The sequence below is a fragment of the Pavona decussata genome, unplaced genomic scaffold (genome assembly GCF_977016875.1).
Source record: "Pavona decussata unplaced genomic scaffold, jaPavDecu1.1 SCAFFOLD_253, whole genome shotgun sequence".
Taxonomy (NCBI): Eukaryota; Metazoa; Cnidaria; class Anthozoa; order Scleractinia; family Agariciidae; genus Pavona; species Pavona decussata.
Window position 1 is genome coordinate 1,006,406 of NW_028145656.1, and position 17,177 is coordinate 1,023,582.

Below are 17,177 nucleotides of genomic sequence, written 5' to 3' on the forward strand. Positions count from 1 at the left end.
CTACCAACTTCAAAAACTCATTAATGATTCAGAAGCCCATTGACCTATCAAATGGTCATTAAAACATCATGTGCATTGGTTTTATATCCGATAAAACCTCCTCCTTATTAGTATGTGGTGTTTAATGATTTTCTCGTATGCTAATTTCCAACGTTCACAAAAGCATCATTGTTATGAACTCTCTTGACACATGCTTTTCCAGGAATGTTTTTGAAGCTGTTCAAAAAACTCGCAGCATGTGTTTTATTGGGGCTAAACCACTCGGCTGCGCCTCGTGGTTTTAAATCCCAATAAAACACTGCTGCTCATGTTTTAAACATAATATTTTACTTCATGGTGCGATAATTGCACTTGTAGCCTTTATCCGAGGAAAAGACTCCCACGTTAAAGTGATGGAGTGAGCGCTGAAAATTTTGAAAAGAAGTCCTGAATGATAGCAGAGTTCTGTTTCATGAACGTAGTCCTCTGAGAGAAGTAAATTTTAGATTTTAGCACTCTAAGGGGTACCACAGCGTGAATTTTAACTATCTTCATTTCAATTTTCATCATTGGACGCCACCCCACCCATCTAGAAATTTGAATTTAGCTTGCCTTTAAATCGTTTGGCTTTCAACAACCTCCCCCTTGAACTTTGCAGTGAAGGACACAGAAACTGCTCAATGAGAGTTGACTTAACTGGTCCCTTAGCAAGAATTTTTATTGTGAATCCAAATTTTAGATATTCTGTCCTTTTGCTTAGGAAAAGAAGAAATCCAAACAAGTTGACTCGGATGATGACAGCGATGAGGAGGTATTTGTAAGGGAGGGGATGGGAGTGGACGTTATGTGCATTATATTTTTACTCCCCTGGGCCCAGTTGTTTGTATGCTGATTAACGCTAATCCACGATTAAAAGTTAACCGAGGTTTTCATCTTGCTCATTCAAAATGTTTTTAAAATCTAATTTTAAGATAATGGTAAAGAAAAGTCTAAGTCAAAACTGAGAGACTAAAAATCTTTTTGAAGAATCTTCATTGGTTTGTAACTACACTGGCATCAAAGTTCCCGTTAATCCAGGATTAGCTTAATTGGGCTTTGAACAACTGGGCCCAGATGTAATCCCCTCACATTTCTTTTGTAAACCACATGTGTACTTTAACCCAGATAAAAGACTTGAAAAATCATGACAATGTAAACAAATTATTAATGGATCAGTTCCTATTGCAACCATGCCCCCTCTCCATGTACCTCCCCTCCCCCCCCCCCTCCCCTACCACCGAAGAAGTTTAAATTTTTTCTTTTCATAACGGCATCCTATTACCCACTTCTGGGTGTACAGGGGGAGAGAAGGTCTTGTAGTAGGACTTGAACCATGCATAAATTGAAAAATGAATAAGTCACCTTCGGACACTCCAGGCCCCATTACAACTTAGAAATACAGTATTGGGTTTTGAGGAGAAGGGAAAATCAAAGTGCCTGGAAAATAACATCTTGGAGTAAGGACAGTAACCAGAAACTTAATCCACATGTGATGTTGCTATTAGTCCAGGAATCGAACCCAGACCACTTTGGTAGGAGGCAAGAGCTCTCACCACTGCACCACCCCCCCCCCCCCCCTCCAATAGGGCATTTGTTCCAGTTTCAGAACCTTTGCGAGAGTGTTAACCCTTTAATCCCTAAGAGTGCCAATTGGCAGGTAAAGCCATAACTCTGTCAATATTTGACAGATTTATATGAATTTTTGACACCAAGATGGTCTTGTGAAGATCTACTCATGAAAAGGAAAAAATTCTTTAAACCCCCTCCCATATGTGATATGGTTGACCACCACTATAACTTTTCAACTTTTTTCCCCTAGAAGTTGTGGGTCTGAAGACAGCTCTCACATTAATGAAGATGTTGAGAACTGCAAAATAAGCTATAGTTTAGGGGTATACCTAATATACACAAGCACTTGTGGGTAGGGAATTTGACCGGCTTTGTGGCCCCTAGTGAGGCGGGAATTTGAGCACTTTAATTTTCAAAAGTTCAAATGCCGGGTGGGGGAAGGGAGGTGCCATGGAGGAATGTTGAAGTTTCAAAATGATCAACGCACAATACGGTTCGTTTGGGTAAAGAGATTGGTACTAGAGTGAGAGGACAAAGTGGACAATCAGTCTTCAAACATTTTTTCTTTTTTAAAGAAATATTGTTATACTTTCTTGTAGAGTACTGGAGGAAAAGATTTTGACTTGCGCATGCGTGATGAAGTGAGAAATAAATTAAAGAAAAGAAAAACAGAAGATGATGAAAATGACGACCTCGATGAAAAAACAGCGAAAAACGAGTTTGGAAAAAGGTTGGTACAACAGGAAAAATGCCAAAAAATTCAAAATATAATCCCAGGCCTTACGATAAGTAAGCAATTAAGTTAAGTCTTAATTTTACGAGGGTACCACTTAACAGCTCAAAGCTAACAAACCTGTGGCCCTGCAAATTACAGTCCTCAATAATAATTTAGTATACATTAATTGCAAACTAAAAATAACGGTAAAATTATCAAAAAAGGACTTTTTAAAGGACTTTCTTTCAGGGAGTTTTTATTTATTTATTTATTTATCTGTTTATTTGCTTTTTATATATATAATGGTAATTGAACTGAGTGGAGTGCAATTTGATATGAAATCATACGCGTGATTGCAAAATCGAATGAGCACGCAGCGCGAGTTTGATTTGAAATCACAAGCGTGATTTCAGACCAAAATTGCGCGACACAAAGTTCAATTACCACTTGAATGCACCTATTTTGAAATCACAGTTTTATTGTCAATAATAATAGTACATTATATTTTTGTTACTTCATTTCCATTTTGATGGGCTAAAGAAAGGATGTGATTTAGAGCAAACAATGGTGCAATTTAGGAATAAATTGCACTGTTCAGAGCCAATCAGATTGCAAGGATCACCAGTGATTTCAAAATGGGTGTAAAAAATAATTATATTACACCAGGATTACAGTACATTTGTTACACTACTATTAAATTGCACTGCAGTACAGTTACAACAATTGCATGAAATAATTACACTACATTGCAATTTTAAAGCAAAAAGGAAATGTAAGATTAGTAAACTTACAAAGTTACAGAAAAGGTTAGGGCTGTTTCGTTTTCCATGTCATCTTCCCAAGAGTTTCGCCAGAATTGTAGGAATATCACTACTCTTCCTGGATGGGATGGTAGTCCATCACAGGATACCCCGCATGAAGTGACTAGGAGTATTACTACTCCCCCCCTGGATGGCATGCTAGTCCATTACAGGATACCCAACCCAGTATAAAGTGACTAGGAGTATTACTACTCCCCCTGGATGAGATGCTAGTCTATCACAGGACCCACAGCATGAAGTGACTAGGAGTATTACTACTCCCCCCTGGATGGGATGCTAGTCCATCACAGGACACCCAGCATGAAACTCCCCCCTGGATGGGATGCTAGCCCATCACAGGACACCCAGCATGAAGTCACTAGGAGTATTACTACTCCCCCCTGGATGGGATGCAAGTCCATCACAGGATACCCAGCATGAAGTGATTTGGAGTATTACTACTTCCCCCTGAATGGGATGCTAGTCCGTCACAGGATACCCAGCATTAAGTGATTTGGAGTATTACTACTTCCCCCTGAATGGGATGCTAGTCCATCACAGGATACCAAGCATGAAGTGACTAGGAGTATTACTACTTCCCCCTGGATGGGATGCAAGTCCATCACAGGATACCCAGCATGAAGTGATTTGGAGTATTACTACTTCTCCCTGAATGGGATGCAAGTCCATCACAGGATACCCAGCATGAAGTGATTTGGAGTATTACTACTTCCCCCTGAATGGGATGCAAGTCCATCACAGGATACCCAGCATGAAGTGATTTGGAGTATTACTACTTCCCCCTGGATGGGATGCTAGTCCATCACAGGATACCCAGCATGAAGTGATTTGGAGTATTACTACTCCCCCCTGAATGGGATGCTAGTCCATCACAGGATACCCAGCATTAAGTGATATTGAGTATTACTACTTCCCCCTGGATGGGATGCTAGTCCATCACAGGGGTACCCGCAGCAGTATGTAACCAGTAGCCATTTAAACACCTGGGTGAGACAGTTCCCATGGAAACTAAGTTTAGTTAATCTCCATGGTAACCAGTCCGCCAATGACAGTATCAACCTATTGTTGTTAACAGCTCTTTTGATTTTTTCTTTTCAGCAAACAGGAAGCAGCCCGTGCAGAATATAAACGTTTAAAGCGGGAGATGATGGACACGAAAAAAAAGAAGGAGAACGAAGGAGAAAAACACTCAGGTAGGAGGTCGAAAAACGCAAAAAAATCACGTCTGTTCTGCACGCTAGGTACAAAATTGAATTTATAATAAGTACAGAATAATAAAAGATACATGACAATGTGTAACTATAAGTACTTGATAAAATATGAGCGGGAGATCTGTATGGGCGTTTACCGTAGAAATCACCATGATTAGACTCCAAAATGATTACAAAACTGAAAAGGTGTTACCTTTGAAGTTAAAAATAACGCGTTTGAATCAATCCTCGGACTATAATTTCAGTAGAACCCGATTTACGACCTCCAAGTATAACCACGAAGATCTGGTTTTGACGACCAATTTTTTGTGGCTCATAAAGAAATTCAGCTTTTTTCTTATTTGGAAACGCCGTTAATCGGACCAACTCGTTAATGCAATCAACTACCACGTTTTGAAATCTCTGAGTACTATCTTCATTAACAAGGGTCTAGCAAATTTTTCCTTAAACGCAACTTCATACAATGTAATAACAGAGAATAACATTGATTTGCACTGTTACCAATTTCTTTCTCGATAAATCTGGGACGGAAAATTGCCATTTTTGTCCCGCGAGCAGCCATCTTTTTTTTCTGAAACGGAAACGAGGCTATGACGTCACATTGGATAAGGATTTGAAAGATGGCCTAAATGACAAAATAGGAATAGTTTTTTATTGGCGAGTTCTTTTTGGAAACATAAATTTTTCGCGGCAGTGCATCTTCTGCCATCCCACTTGAGACAACTGTGCTTATTCTGTATCAGCTTTTAAATACATTTTCTTTCCTTTCAATCGTTTATTTGATCAGCCCTTTTTGTTTACCCTTCATTCCCTTGGGTGTTTACGACTAATCTCAAACAATGCCTTTTTTCCGAGTTGCGTTTCTTTTTGGTTGAAAACCTGGAAAGGTTCCTGTGCCGCAATCATCAGCCTTTCCGTCAAGAATACGAAATTTGAAAGTTCACACAGAATCTCTAAATTGCGCTTAATCAAAATTTCATTGTAAAACTGTCCTTCGAACCTCGAGAGGAGAGCGTTAACAGACACAATCCAGTTATAATTACGATGCATTACACCCAGTGAGTTTATCTGGCACTGGTGGTTCAGTGGTAGAATTCTCGCCTGCCACGCGGGAGGCCCGGGTTCGATTCCCGGCCAGTGCACTGATAAATTTTTTTCTTTTTTGGGTGTGTCTGTCTGGAAAATTTGTCTTGTTTTATTAACTTTTTGTTTTTTGTTGTTTTTTAATTTTTTTTTTCGCTGAACTATTGTAAAGCATGCATGAATATTCTGTTTTTGTTCCGACCCCATGAAACTGACAGTGATAGGTCGAACGTTTTCCCCTCATTTAGCCAATGAAATCAGTATTAAATTAGATCGATCTTTTAAACTGTAAAAAACCATCTCCAGCCTCCCATGATATATATGTAACAGCGAAATACTGAAAGCACGAACGCGAAAATTTAGTGCACGAGAAATGGGGTGTTCCCGTCCGACGGCATCGAGAACGTCGGAAAAACAATAGGCTTAATAACCAAAACAACAACTCTGCACGTGCATTACACTTCTTGGTACATTTCTTTACCATCACTACACAACTAGAACGTGAAATTTCCTGATGGGACGTTTTGAATTGTGGAGGACGAAAACACACGACGACGAATTTCATTTCAGTCTTTCCTCTGCTTTTCAATCACTTGTTACCTTTAAACCAATCGTTTGTTTCATTCTGATGGTGGAACAGGGATGGCGCAGTGCTGAAAGCACTCACCTCCCACCAGTGTGGCCCGGGTTCGATTCCCGGCGTTGATGTCATATGTGGGTTGAGTTTGTTGTTGGTGCTCGACCCTGCTTCAAGGGCTTTTCTCCGTTTTCTCAGGTTTTCCTCCCTCCACTAAAACCAACACTTCCAAATTCCAATTCGATCCGGAAAGAACAGACACCTCAAAGGGGAACTGCCACGGCGATTTTGCTTTATTTTTGTCAAAAACGCTCGAATATTTGACAAAGAACCTGTCATTTTTGTAACATGAAATTGCTCTTACAACACCGGGAAGAAAATATTAACCTTTTTCTTCTAGGAAGAACAAACAGTTTGTAGCGACTTCTTTAAAAAAACACCAGAAGAACGTGAAAAAATTGGGCCAATTCCACTTCCATCCTAGCCATCCGCAGCCAAACATAATGTGTGCACTAGTAGGTTTGTTGTTAACAAAACTAAACCATTATTTTTTAAAATGATTCCATTGAAACAAATACGTTTTTTGGCTACTCATAGTGACACTAAAAATAGGTCACACGGCCCCTTTAAAATCGAGTTTCTCAGAGCTCTTTCTTGCTCCGTGGGTGAAAAAAATACGTTTACGTTCTTTTTTGTTTGTTTATTTGTTTTTGTCGTTGATCAGAGTCAAAAGAATCAGACGTGTTGGCAGCGTTTCATGCCGAACAAGTGTCCTACCTTGAAAAGAAGAAAGCGGCACAGAAAAGGAAAGGCGAAGGACGAGATGAACAGGTAACAAGTCTGTCTTTTGCAATACGTCATTTTGTGTTATCACGCAACGCATTCACTCCAGTTACTTTCACGCAATCCATTTAGCTGTCACGCACCAGAAGTCCGTCGATGATTTAAATGGGGCTGATCATTAATCTATATTAACGAGAATAGGACGGTATAGGGTTAGGTGGCGCGCGCTAGTTGAGGACCTATGTTCCACCTAGGAACGAAGACGATTACGAGAACTTACAAAGCTTTACAAGGGCTCATACACTCGCTTATAAAGGGACCTTCAGCAGAGACATTAGGGAGCTTTAGCAACGACGACGGCAACGGCAACGAGAACGCCAAAAAGCAACAGGCTTGATAACCAAACCAACAACTCTGCACGTGCATTACACTTTTTGGTACATTTCTTTGCCGTCACTGCACGACTAGGACGTGAAATTTCCCGATGGGACGTTTTGTGGAGGACGTAAACACACGCGAAGAATTTTTCTTTCTCTTTCTAAACTTGGGTGCGGTCTCCAAGAATTCATCTCGAGGAAATTTCACGTACGTTTGACATTTAAAGCGAGTTGGAATAATCGCGACGACGTTTGAAAAAACGCGAACCCATTTTAATAGTGACGTTTTCGCTGCTGTCGCCGTCGTCGTTGCTAAAGCTCCTGTTGTTTTGCAGAGGATGGCAAAGAATTGCACTAAAGTAACGCACGTGCTGCACGTGCAGAGCCAGTGTTTTGCAAATTAAAACAATTGTTTTTGACGTTCTCGTTGCAGTCCTCCTCGTAGCATCTTAAAGGCTGGTTTCCATATGATCGCAGACCTTATTGCGATCTGCGATCATATGGAAACCAGCCTTAAGATCCCTTTTGTTTGAGCGTGCTCCCGATTTCCCTTTTCTCTTCCCATTTCTGGCGCTTGTCATGCAGGCTAATGTACACCTGTTGTGTGCTTGCTTCTACTCCCGTGCGCTATCCAAGAGTTTCAATCTACTTGATTTTTGCGGGGAGCAAGGATGGCGCAGTAGTGAGAGCCTGCACTCGCTTCTCACCAATGTGGCACGGGTTTCATTCCCGGATTCGGTGACATATGTGGGTTGAGTTTGTTGTTGGTTCTCGTCCTTGCTCCGAAAGGTTTTTCTCCGGGTATTCCGGTTTTCCTCTCTCCAACATTTCCAAATTTCAATTCGATCCGGAATCTGAGGACCACAGGTTTGTGAGTCGTAACAGACTGTCATCCTCGTTTAGCAAAGTTGATTTGATTTGGTTTAAAGGCCTGTTTATTTGACCAGCCGCAAGTTTCACACGCTTTAGTGAACTCAAGCACCTGCAAAGAGTTGAAATTTGGTGAAATTCCTGAAAATTGATGGATATTCGACAAAGGTTGTTCGTTCACTTTTATTTTCAAGCCTTCTCAGTCACCAACTCTCTGAAAAAAATATGAATCTATTTATATTTTATAGGATTTCCCGGGAAGAATCGATAAGACTTCAAATTCTCTCGCTTGTTTAACATGGAACTCGTGTCCTTTCGGAGACTCTTCACTGCTTTTTCAAAATTTCACAATCTGCTCGAAGATTTATTACAGTCGACGAAGATTTAAACTTTGTTGTTTGGCCCTCGTGTCTATCAGCCATTGAAAAGCGCTTTTTTTTCTCATGAATGTCTCGTTTGTTTTCCATGTAGAACTTAGCGCTGTTGGCGTCTTTTCAAGCCAAACTACAGCAATCAGAGGAAGAAGAAGAAGACGAAAATGAAGACGAAGAAAACGAGAACGCAAACGAAGAGGAAGATGACACAGGATGGTAAGAATCACTCCTACACCTGATCTGCCGGCCATAAAGGCCAAGTTTTAATTGTACGGGCAACATTTTCTTTGTAACTTGTCGCGCAACAATGTTGCATTGCAAGTTGCGATTGTTCGTTGCCCGTATTACCACGTCCGCGCGCAATAAATTTTCGTGTTGCAAAAAGTGGAAAGAACGTCTACTTTCTGCAACAGGAAAACTAGAAGCACCTTGCACAACGCAATTCACGTACTGTAAAGCATTATTGAAAAGTTCTGCCCATGTGAATGATTACAATGATCCGGATTCAGAACCAAACGTAAACTCAACCACGTTAAATAATTTAAGTTTTGTGCGTGAGAGTGGAATGGTTTTAAAACCAACTTTCTATCTGTTATTTCAGGATATTTCATACGCTGTTGTGTGAAAGACAGGACAAACGAGCTAGAGATGCATTCGTTGAAGACGAGGACACCTTTGAAATATTTGACCCACGAAATCCCATCAACAAAAGGAGAAGAGAAGCGAGCAAAAAATCCATGAAAGACAAACGAAGATAACACGAAACACAGCATTTGTGGAGACTTGTAAGTAAAGCAACCGAGGGAACGAGCGTCATATTCGATAAATCCTCGTCAATATCCCGAAGAGCGCCCGATTCTTATCCTCCAGCTTGACGTCATAGCGATTGCCTTGTTGCTTGGCAACTTCTGTTGAGAGCATCGTGGGCTCAAGAAAGGATTTCAACCGAAGTACGCTTTTGTTTCCTCTCAAGTGATTATACATGTATATATTTATTGTATACTAAAAGGGATACTTAACTTAAAAAAAGAAACAGCTCTGTTGATTGAAAGTGGATATATGTGGAAAGGAAGTGATTGTCGATGAGAAAACTAAATGATTCAAACAAGCTCTGGTAAATTCCCAGGTTCTGTCAAGAACATTGAGTTCTGCGATTCTTTCGGATTGTGTCGAGGCTGTGCGGCTTTCTGCGAGTTTCTTCCGGAAGTGTTCCGACCTTGTCACCACGTGACCCGAAGCGAACTGACCGCAGTGAAAAACAGAGGCCTGAGTTTCTGGATAGAGAGTGGATATTGAGTAAAGGAACAAAACTATTTGCTTTTTTTCTTGAGTAGTTTGAATCTTCTCTAGTTGTTCCTGAATTACTTTTCCTATGTAGGAGAAAATGATCTTTGCGAAGATTAAAAGGGTTTGGGACCCTGTATGTGGAACAAGAACTAAGCGCATTGACGATGTTTAAACAATTTATCGCCTCTTGCTGAGACCGAGGAATTCGGCTTTCTAACCTACAATTTCATTGGCGGCAGATAGTCGCATCAGCGTGAGACAAGATTTTGTGCGCTAGTGTCTGATTTGATTGAGAGAAGTGGCCAAAACTACTATACTCAAACAGGACCCACCGAGTCACAAACTATATGTTATTGTCTGCTCGCAACCCTCTTCCTCAACCTCAAAAGATGGTGTCTTTATTGCATAGCCACTCGTCTATCCAGCAGTAAAAAATGACAATGAGATTCAAACTTCACTTTTTTCATTTATCTTGCAATGCTGAATCTTGCTATCTGAATATTTCTGTGTCAACTCAAATTTTAAGGGCAAGAGAGTTTTGTCGGTAATGTTTATTATGAGACAGGTCGTGTCTTCGATACCCCCCCCCCCCCCCCTCCCCGGCCACGTACTCCAGACAAGGTGGGTCCACGTCGAACAAACTTGTTATAACCAGTTCCCTTATAAATGTTTGTGTGCAACCATACCTCTTGGCGATTGGACATTTAAACCGAGTGGGAATATCTTTTTTCAATCATTATGTGTAGAAAGAAACAGTGCTTTGTGATAAAATGAGAAAATAATGGTTTTGCCATATGCGATGATAGTAAACTTGAACCAGTCAAACTCGCAACCACAACTACGGTTTATAGATATGTATACATATCATGGGGCTACAAGAAACTATTATAAACACTCATTTTTCGCAAGGACATTGCCTAACTTGAACCGTCTCCTTGAGGAGGCGACCCTGTCCGACTTATTAAGTGATTTTTAGGCTGCAGTATCAGCGCTTTGTTAATTTTGGAAGATTCACTGGCCCATTGAAAGAGTTAACGTTGGCCCAACACACCATCAAATGGGTTACACACTCTCGTCTATTAGGCGTACTGATAGATGATCGGCTGGACTGGTCTAAACATGTTGGTGTTGTTAAGAAAGGCTTTGTTAATAAGTTAAACTTGTTAAAACGTAGCAAATTTCTTCCAAAGAATATGTTATTAGACTTGTATTTTAGAGTTATTATGCCGTCGATTGTATATCAGTATGGGGAGGCCTCACAAATAAGGAAGGGTTTAAGGCATTAGAAGCGCTGCATTGTAGAGCTGCGAGAATTTTCTTTGATCTACCTTGGGAGATATCTAATGCAGATGTTATGAAAAAGGCTAATTGGTCTTCTTTAGCCTTTATGTATAAAATTAGCTTAGCTAAGCTTATGTATAAAATCCACAATAACCTGACTCCAGACGCTATGTCAGCTATTATTAAGAACAATGATAACATCAAGCGATATCAACTTAGGAAGAAACTGAAAATTGATGTCCCTCGTTTTAACACCAACTACATGAGGAACTCTGTAGCTCGTAGAGGAGTAATAGTTTGGAGCACGTTGGTTCCTCAACTCAATAAAGATATAGACAATGTTAAGAAATATGCGATTATGGCAAGACGATCAAAGACTCTGCTACACCTAGATTTCGACTGTATCTCCCCTAAAACATTAACCAGAAGGGAGGAAGATTTTTTTAAAGTATAATTAGTGTTAATAATTAGTCGATACTAGAGTACCACCTTGTACTTTGGAATTTTAAGCTTTTATCGTTTTAGACTTGTATGTAGTAAGTAGCTATATGATTTTAGTTGGTGTATATCCTATTTATTTTTTAATTCATTAGTTATCTTATTTAATTATTTAGACACGACCCCACAAGCGAAGCGTCGCTTTAATACCTATCGTGTATAAATAAAGATGATTGATTGATTGATTGATTGATTGATTGATTGATTGATTGATTGATTGATTCTTCATTAATGAAAGAAATCAGTGCCGAAGCAGGTCTGTCCCGTACCTACACCAACCATTCGGTGAGATCGACAGCCATAACCCTGTGGGCCAACACTGGATTAACAGATCGAGAAATCATGGCAATTTCTGGCCATCGCAATGAAGCGAGCTTGCGAAGCTGTCACAATCAGCCATCAGTAAATCAGCTTCGAAAGTGCAGCGACGTGTTGACAGTGGCAGTTTGCGAAGATGAAGAAGTACAAACATCTGCCGTTCAGCAAAGTACAGCTACAAGAAGTCCATTCCAGCAGCTGTCGTGTACAAGTTCCACAATAAACATGAACAGCGTCTCGACAGGAATGACTCACCACAGCACAGTTTCGACGTCCACGGCATACAGCAATATGTTTAATTCATGTAAAATCGGCAGTGTAAACATCACTTTTCATCAGTAACTGCTATCTGCTGATAAAAAGCATTTTTTCGCCAAGGCATTAACCTTTTTTAGCCACATTTTTGTGAGAGTTAGACAGTAATTCAACTTAAAAAACACTTTCATTCATTCGCTCAAACTGCAATGCGTCCTTCGGCGATTCAACAGGTTTATGCTCAAAATAGATCCCGATTTGTGGTTGGTTCTCCCGCTTCACTGATGAATTTGAGGAGAATAAACAACTTGATCAGGTTACAAAATAAAAAGCGCCGATTTCTAAGTATTTTTGTCCAAGTAGTTATTTCATAAAAGCTTGTAAAGCTTGAAAAGCTTGTAAATCACTCGCCTGCGGCTCGTGATTTACAAGCTTTCTCGTGTTCTCCCAACATCCCGCGTGGTTTTATTGCGCTGGTAAACTTCTGGAAAGTGCGGTCTATTGCTTAATTAGCCACAGTGAAAAAGAGGTTTTGAGCGTTAGCCCTCCCCGGGGGGGGGGGGGGGGGGGTTACTCCCACATATGAGCTATATAGGTATGTGCCGCTGCGAAGGGTATGGTTTTCAGCGAGTTTACTCTCGAATAGGGTATGGAAATCAGAGAGGTTTGGTCTGGGTACCATTTCCTGCGCAACTAATCAGTTTCTTGAAGAATTGTCATTTAGTTAGAGAATTTTTCCGGTAAATGACATTTAAAATCGGTACGGTGGGCAGTACGACGTCTAGGATAGGGTAGGGATTTTCGGTGTTTACTCTAGAATAGGGTAACAAAATAAAGGTTAACATTGTCTGGTATAGGTTAAGGTTCTCAGAGTCACTGCAGAGTCCTAGCGGCACACCAACCTCGTTCCCAGGGTCTCTCCTCTTCCCGTCTCTTCACGTCACGTGAAGAGGAGAGACCCTGGGAACGAGGCTGGCGGCACACCCCCAGCTAAAAATCCGTGGAGCACGGACACTTCTGGAAATCGAGTCACGACATTCGAGTCTTGAGTGACTATCAGCTTACATTTGATCGGTACTGTAACATGTCTCAGGAGTTACTGTTAACCCTAACAACAATGGATAAGTGGACTAGCAACAACTCTTACAGAAAATGATCTAAACACGACCGACTTTTGACTCTTCAAACTTTAATACACCAATGACCTATTGTCATTCTTCAGCTCGGCTCGGCAGCGTAGCGTTTGAATGTTTTCCTAAAAAAGAAGTTCTCAGTTACTTTTCTCTAAAAAATTAAATTTCCAGGAAAACGTTACTCGAGGACGGTGCCTACTTTTGCTACCCGAGAAAGTCGGGTTTCTGTTGACGGTGCCTGCTAAAACAGCGCTATTTTTGTCTACCTCGCAGCCGTTTTACTGTCGTCACGCATAAACTACGCGGGAAAAGCAAGAAAAGGAAGGGTAATACGAATCCGAAAAGAACTGGAGGGAACCATGCATTTTCCAGAGATTATTAAGCTTAACTGGGAAAGAATGCCATGCATTGTTTTTTATTTTGGCGTTTTTTTTTTTTTTTTAATTGTCGTTGCTAAATTATCTCGAAAAAATGCATGGCTACTCCCAATTTTCTTTTTTGATTCCGGTACCCCTTGCTAAGATCAGCTTTTCCGCATAGTCATAAACCGCGCAAAAATCCTTTGGTATTGGTAATTAGTAGGCACCGTCCTTAAATGTTTTCCCCACTAAAATGCTCGAAAAATGCAAGCTTGTAAATGTACAAAAGCCTAGATATTCGACCTCGTTTGTTAAATATTTTTGGCAGTAGAATCAACTTTGATTGGTTGATAGGTCTGAAATAATGGTATTACGCAAACTGTTTTTTTGTTCTTAAAGAAGGCTATAAAAGAGTTTGAAGTTGCACTTCATATCAGCTGAAAGTCACCCTCAGAAATGAACAAACATATCCTAAGAAATGGTCTGAATGGAAATCCCTAGCCTGCAGAACAAGCGTTATTTATTAGCCCTTTTTCAGGCGGACGAAGGCAAGCGCGAGTCAGGTGGGACGGGACCCGGGGGTATTCTTTCGCGCCCCTCCCGTCGCACGTGGCTCGCGCCGCGTGCTTGCCTCCCCTCGCCTGAAAAACGCAAAAAACAATGCCTGTTCTGCAGGCTAGGAAATCCCAGGATAATCCCAATAAATCGCTTTACTTGGATAACCACAAAACATTTCTGACTGAATCTCCCAATTTTTTTTTTTTTTTTTTATTCATAAAAAAATCTCAAGAATCATCAAAAATCCCCGTTTTGTTGATAGGACGCTAGAGTCTCGGGCCTTCAAACGTTACAGAATCCGGAGACAACTTCCTTCTCTCTTTCTGTCGACGAAGTTGGCGTCTCGGCTCCTCGCCATTGACCACGTAGCTGGCGACGAGATTGTTGCTATGTTTTCTTGTCAATTACATCCTTTTATTTCTATAAGAATGTTGCTTTTCTGGCTCAGGCGGACTATTGTTTTTCTGCTGTTGTTAGGCTGAAAATATCCTTGTGAATATTCTTAGATTATAGCCATCGAACTGTCATTCGCATCAAACATTTCGCTAGTGCAGGTTTTTATCGTTTTATTGGTTACTTTTGCTGTTTAAAGTAAGGAATAATTTTATACGGGATAGTTAAAAACTACAATTGTATTGTATTATCAAATTTTCAACACAACATTATATTCTTTTCAAAATTTTTCGGCCTCAGGTTTATATTCGTTAAATTTCGCAAATTACAGCCTCGATACTCTTATAAACCTGGTATAAAATAAATTCTTATAAAAAGAAAAGAGTGTACAGTCAACTCTCTTAAAGCGACCACTTCTCGTAAGCGACCACCCCCCGTAAGCGACCACTTTGTCGTGCACTAAAGGCTGGTTTCCATATGATCGCGGATCGCAGATCGCAGATCGCAGATCGCAATAAGGTCTGCGATCCTCTGCGATCATATGGAAACCATCCTATAGATAGAACATGGTTCTATCTTCTGCGATCGTCTGCGATCACGATCGCAGGATCGCAGAAGTAGTTTCCATATGATCGCAGATGATCGCAGACGATCGCAGACCTTACTGCGATCTGCGATCCGCGATCATATGGAAACCAGCCTTAAGGGTGGTCGTTTACGAGAGAGTTGACTGTAATTTCAACAGAATGCTGGGATACACAAAGTGAGTGGTGGAACCGCTGAACAATGAAACCTACGGAGCTGGGGACGAGAATGCACTCGACACCTGAATTACATTGTAATTCATTGCGAAGTTTTAGTTTCCCATTTTACCCTTAGCCTTTCACTCACGGCATTTCCTTGTATCTTTACATTTGTATGTTTACATTTTGCGGCCAGAGATAGAAATGAGTGAAGCGTTGTTACTGTATGCAAATTTACAGTGTTAATATGATTGATTATATCCTCGGAGACCGAGGGGCAGATAGTGGGGCCGAAGATGAAGTCAAAACGGACGAGAAAAAATTCGACAAGCAAAAGTACGAAAGAAAAATAGGATTACGTTTGACACCGGATTAAAAAATTTATCGCCCTATGAAATATCCTATGTTACCTTTATTCTTTCACTTACGACATTTCCTTGGATTTTTAGGGTCAGTTCTTTTGAAGGTTTTAAAATTTGCATTTCCTATTTGCTGAATCGAGCAGTTTCGATTTTTGGAAAATATTTGTCTTGAAAAGGAAATGGAAGGATTTATCAGACAATACCTCTACCAACTATTTTATTTCCAGAATAATTTATTCGTTGCGTTGATTTTTCGTCCTTGTTTTTGTCCCTTAATGGCGGTCGGTTGATTGTGAATACATAATTCGTAGACTAATGGAATGACTTTAATATGATGTTGATTAAATTCCGATTAGATTAAAAAGAAGTTTACGACCTATCGAGTGAGTGATTTTCCATCTCAGCTGCCATAACTCGTTCATTACGCATGTGTTTTCCTGGCTCTCAAAATTGTAATATTATTTTAACTTTCTAAAAATTTCCGAAATTTCTAAAATAAAAGCCATTTTAGTGTTAAAATTCTGAAAAGAATCCGTGTTTTCGTACCCTAAGTACCAGAGGATTCTTCTCGCGTTGTTCGGCCGAAGACACGAGCGGCGAGAAAACTGCGACGAGGAGCTTTGTTCGGCCGAACACACGAGCGGCGAAGACTCGAACCCATCCGCTCGGGCGCAGGTAACTGCGCGGGTACCTGAATATTGCATCATTTCTTCCGACTCCAAATCAAAACACCGTGGAAGGGAATTATTATATTCACGAAATACGGCGTTATCTTGTTCAGTAAATAGCAAGAAATTTTCGGCCGTTTTCTTTTTCAGTAAAATTTTATGTTTGAAGTAATAATCAAAACAGCAACCACAAAGACTGATATGCATGCTTATGGCCGGCGATGTGTTGGGCGATCTAGGGAGGAAAGCTCTGAATGCCTGTGTAAAGGTCAAGATTTACGGAAGACCAGAAAAAAAGAAATACGTTAGGAACAAAGCTTTGCATCGGTTAGAGAACTGTTATGCAGGAAAGTATCAGGATCAGAATGAGTTGTTACAGTGTCGGGGATGGACTAACCGTAGGCTTGATGATTTCCTGCTTTCAAAAGGGTCCCACGAAGATGGAACTGCAAGTAAGATGGAGACTGTACTTTATGACATCATTGACATCCACGATGCACTTGTTACCTTTGACAAACTGCTTTATGTTGAAAAATACCCAAATCCTGGACACAGGTATGATGAATTGAAAGAGTTGATTGACAAGAGGAGAGCTGATGTTGAAAGAGAATACAAAGAAGCTGCTGATAACCCAGATAAACAATGCCAATATTCCTGGCTTGTTGCGCAGCGCCGGGTGAGGGATTGCTTTGCTGGAACCTTTGTTGGGGACGTAGGGTTGCTCGAATATAAACAAGGGCGTGATCCGAATGAGCCTTACAACATAACTGATATTCGTGATGCTGTTTTTCATTGGGATAAAGCAAGTTTTTTTGAAAGAACCTTTGAGGAAAGTGTTTTCGGTTACAGTTACGTCTTTGAAGATTATCTCAAAATGTTGAAGCAATCCAGTAAACAGAGGGATGATGAAGATTCCAACAATGA

General features: G+C 40.5%; 2 protein-coding genes and 1 non-coding gene across 5 annotated transcripts in view; all 3 read left to right on the forward strand.

The window, feature by feature from the left end:
* Nucleotides 1-9,663, forward strand: part of LOC146456946 (spliceosome-associated protein CWC27 homolog) — a 39,882-nt gene extending 30,219 nt beyond the window's left edge. Inside the window, exons 10-16 of one of the 2 annotated variants that reach the window (XR_014858675.1) lie at nt 740-790; nt 2,187-2,317; nt 4,222-4,316; nt 6,719-6,825; nt 8,496-8,614; nt 9,000-9,449; nt 9,486-9,663. Coding sequence is in view for 1 of the 2 variants with exons in the window: in XM_085092530.1 (XP_084948656.1) it covers nt 740-790; nt 2,187-2,317; nt 4,222-4,316; nt 6,719-6,825; nt 8,496-8,614; nt 9,000-9,156 (660 nt within the window). In the remaining variant the exon portion in view is untranslated. Of the gene's footprint in view, nt 1-739; nt 791-2,186; nt 2,318-4,221; nt 4,317-6,718; nt 6,826-8,495; nt 8,615-8,999 lie in introns of both variants that reach the window. The other variant, XM_085092530.1, reaches the window with a different exon arrangement.
* Trnag-gcc (transfer RNA glycine (anticodon GCC)) lies at nt 5,406-5,476 on the forward strand. The gene has a single exon. It is a non-coding gene; the product is annotated as a tRNA-Gly (tRNA).
* A 6,587-nt stretch (nt 9,664-16,250) lies between the features above and the next one.
* Nucleotides 16,251-17,177, forward strand: part of LOC146456951 (uncharacterized) — a 77,275-nt gene continuing 76,348 nt past the window's right edge. Inside the window, exon 1 of one of the 2 annotated variants that reach the window (XM_085092518.1) lies at nt 16,251-17,132. In XM_085092518.1, the coding sequence (XP_084948644.1) occupies nt 16,459-17,132 (674 nt within the window). In that variant the 5' untranslated portion in view covers nt 16,251-16,458. The remainder of the gene's footprint in view (nt 17,133-17,177) is intronic. The other variant, XM_085092519.1, reaches the window with a different exon arrangement.